The 2,573-nt window shown below is 36.4% G+C and overlaps 1 protein-coding gene across 1 annotated transcript; it reads right to left on the reverse strand.

Annotated features, from left to right (window-relative positions):
• Positions 1–245: 245 nt before the first annotated feature.
• Positions 246–1,558, reverse strand: LOC139892348 (histone H3.3). Its single transcript, XM_071875418.1, has 4 exons — positions 1,450–1,558; positions 1,188–1,359; positions 729–819; positions 246–588 (listed from the first exon to the last, which is right to left on the reverse strand). The coding sequence occupies exons 2-4, from the start codon at positions 1,334–1,336 to the stop codon at positions 418–420; spliced, it is 411 nt and encodes a 136-aa protein (XP_071731519.1). The 5' UTR covers positions 1,337–1,359; positions 1,450–1,558; the 3' UTR covers positions 246–417.
• Between the last annotated feature and the right edge of the window lie 1,015 nt (positions 1,559–2,573).

Here is a 2,573-nt window from a genome sequence, read left to right on the forward strand (position 1 = left end):
AAGTGAAATCAGAGAACGAATTCCATACACTATTCAAAGAGTCCAGTACCTGCACGCATTAAGATTGTCTAGGTAACTACACGAATTTAAGTTTCTTGCTATCAAGTTCAACGAACAAATTAATAATTCAAGAGAGTATCATCTCAAATGTATCATTTGATTCTCCATACATGATCGCAATGTGCAACATACAAATGGTGCATACCGCCATAGGACCATGGTGCACCCACATGTTACGGATTGAATACCATTCAATACCATTTCAAATAAACCAATGTAGGGACTTCATCTCATCAAAGTACAATATTTTCAGTAACAACCTAAAACATCACCAACAAATTTAGAATATAGGTTCAATATGTAAAGCTTACATACGCTTCCAACAAAAACAAATCGAACGATTTCAAAATCAGAAAATTAAGCACGCTCCCCTCGAATACGCCTAGCCAACTGGATATCTTTAGGCATGATGGTCACCCTCTTAGCATGAATGGCACACAAGTTAGTGTCTTCAAACAGACCAACAAGATAAGCTTCTGCAGCCTCCTGAAGTGCCAACACAGCATGGCTCTGGAACCTCAAATCAGTCTGCAAAAATATAATAAAAATAATATAAATATAAATATAAATTACAGCAAATAGATTATCAGATACCTATACAAATCCAATACATTACAATTAGCTAAGATCGAGATAGAGATATAAGATGAAAATTGTATGATAATAACCTTGAAGTCCTGAGCAATTTCACGAACAAGCCTTTGGAATGGCAACTTACGGATCAGAAGCTCTGTACTTTTCTGGTACTTACGGATCTCACTGTATTCATAAAATCGACAATAATCAAAAAATTAGGGCAGGGAGAAGCAAATTTCAATTAAAACAAGTTAGATTCAAGCAGGCAGAATTAGGGTTTCGTTGAAGCAATATCAATTAATTCAATATAAATTTAGATTCAAAAAGTCGGAATTAGGGTTTCGTTGAAGCAATTTCAATTGATTCAATTTATATTCAAGAAGTATAGGGTTTCATTATGCGAAATTCATTAACTCGACATAAATACAATTAAACTAGTGTTGCTATATATCATCAATATCGGCAATCGAAAATATAGTAATATATTCGAATTAATTTCTATATTACTTCAACAAAAATTGAAATATTCGATGGTAAGGTTGGAGCATTACCGGAGAGCGACGGTTCCAGGACGGTAACGGTGAGGCTTCTTCACTCCGCCGGTTGTCGGCGCAGATTTCCTGGCAGCCTTAGTGGCAAGTTGTTTACGGGGAGCTTTTCCACCGGTAGATTTACGAGCGGTTTGCTTTGTACGAGCCATTGCGATTCAGATTCAAACAAAAACTAAAAAAAACAAAATTAGAATTAAAATAGATAAAATCTACTGTTAAAAATAACATAACATATAATGATTCAAAGATTGAAGAATTATACCTGACAAAGATGGATTTGAAAGTTAAAGGGCCTTGGAAAATTAGGTTTACGAATTGGGGAAAAGGTTGGGTGTTTAGAGAGAGCGTGAGTTTATATACTACGTATAAACGTAGGCTTCAAGTCCATAACGGTTCATTTAGTGGTTTTGAAATAGTCTTCGATCCGTGAGGTTTGTTCTGATTGGATATGATGTGCTGACATGTAGAACGTTTATTGGTTAAAAGTATGGTGCACGGATCGTGCAGTTTGTGTTTCTTCCGTCCGTGTTTTTGTGTTTCCTTGGAGTTTCGATAGGCCTAACTTGTAGTTCGAGCTAAAATATAGAAATGGAGGGGGTGGACAAACACAGAAAATCGAAGATTCACAATTTCAAATATTGAATATCGAACTGATTTACGAAAAGTGTAACGGTTTCGATTCAGTACCATTTTTTCAAAATTATATCCCATGAAACCGAAAGTTGGTTGTAAAAATTTACTCTCAAAGTGTTTACGAGAGGTAGAGGTTGTTAGGAATAAAGCACGTGAGCCCTAATAAGATTAGATAACCCTAGTTTATCAAATCCACTTACAATAAATGAAAACAATTGATGTATATGAAGAAACTAGCAAAAAACGATAAAGACAAGAGAATTTAACGAGGTTATATGTAATCACGAATGATTACTTTAATCCTCGGCCACCAAAAAGAGTTATTTTATTGATAAATTTCATGGATATATGTATGGGTTATAATAAGATGCTTAAATAGGCAAAACTCAACAAGAAAATAGCTTTGGGAACACGAAAAACGCGTTTTGGAAACTTCCTCATCAGACGAAACCGCGTCGCGCCCAGAATGAGCCGCGGCGCGCCTCCAAGGAAAAAACCGAAACAGAAACTTTCTTCGTCTTGACTCCTGTTCGTAACTCTCTAAGTTCTGCCTTGAGTTTATTGACTTCGTTTCTAGGACGGTACTGCTCGTTCATCAATTGCTTGAATGCCGACCACGGTAGTGCGTAAGAAGCATTTTGTCCTACCTGTTCAAGATAGGCGTTCCACCACGTTAACGCAGTACCTGTGAAGGTATGCGTAGCGTACTTAACTTTGTCCTCTTTAGTACACTTACTTATGGCAAACACCGAT

The sequence above is a fragment of the Rutidosis leptorrhynchoides genome, chromosome 2, assembly GCF_046630445.1.
Source record: "Rutidosis leptorrhynchoides isolate AG116_Rl617_1_P2 chromosome 2, CSIRO_AGI_Rlap_v1, whole genome shotgun sequence".
NCBI classification, from domain to species: Eukaryota; Viridiplantae; Streptophyta; class Magnoliopsida; order Asterales; family Asteraceae; genus Rutidosis; species Rutidosis leptorrhynchoides.

Coding starts and splice junctions, on each gene's coding strand:
- LOC139892348 (XM_071875418.1), bottom strand. CDS start 1,336: ATGGCTCGTACAAAGCAAACCGCTCGTAAATCTACCGGTGGAAAAGCT. Junction 820..1,187: donor CCTGGAACCGTCGCTCTCCG/GTAATGCTCCAA, acceptor TTATGAATACAG/TGAGATCCGTAAGTACCAGA. Junction 589..728: donor AAATTGCTCAGGACTTCAAG/GTTATTATCATA, acceptor ATATTTTTGCAG/ACTGATTTGAGGTTCCAGAG.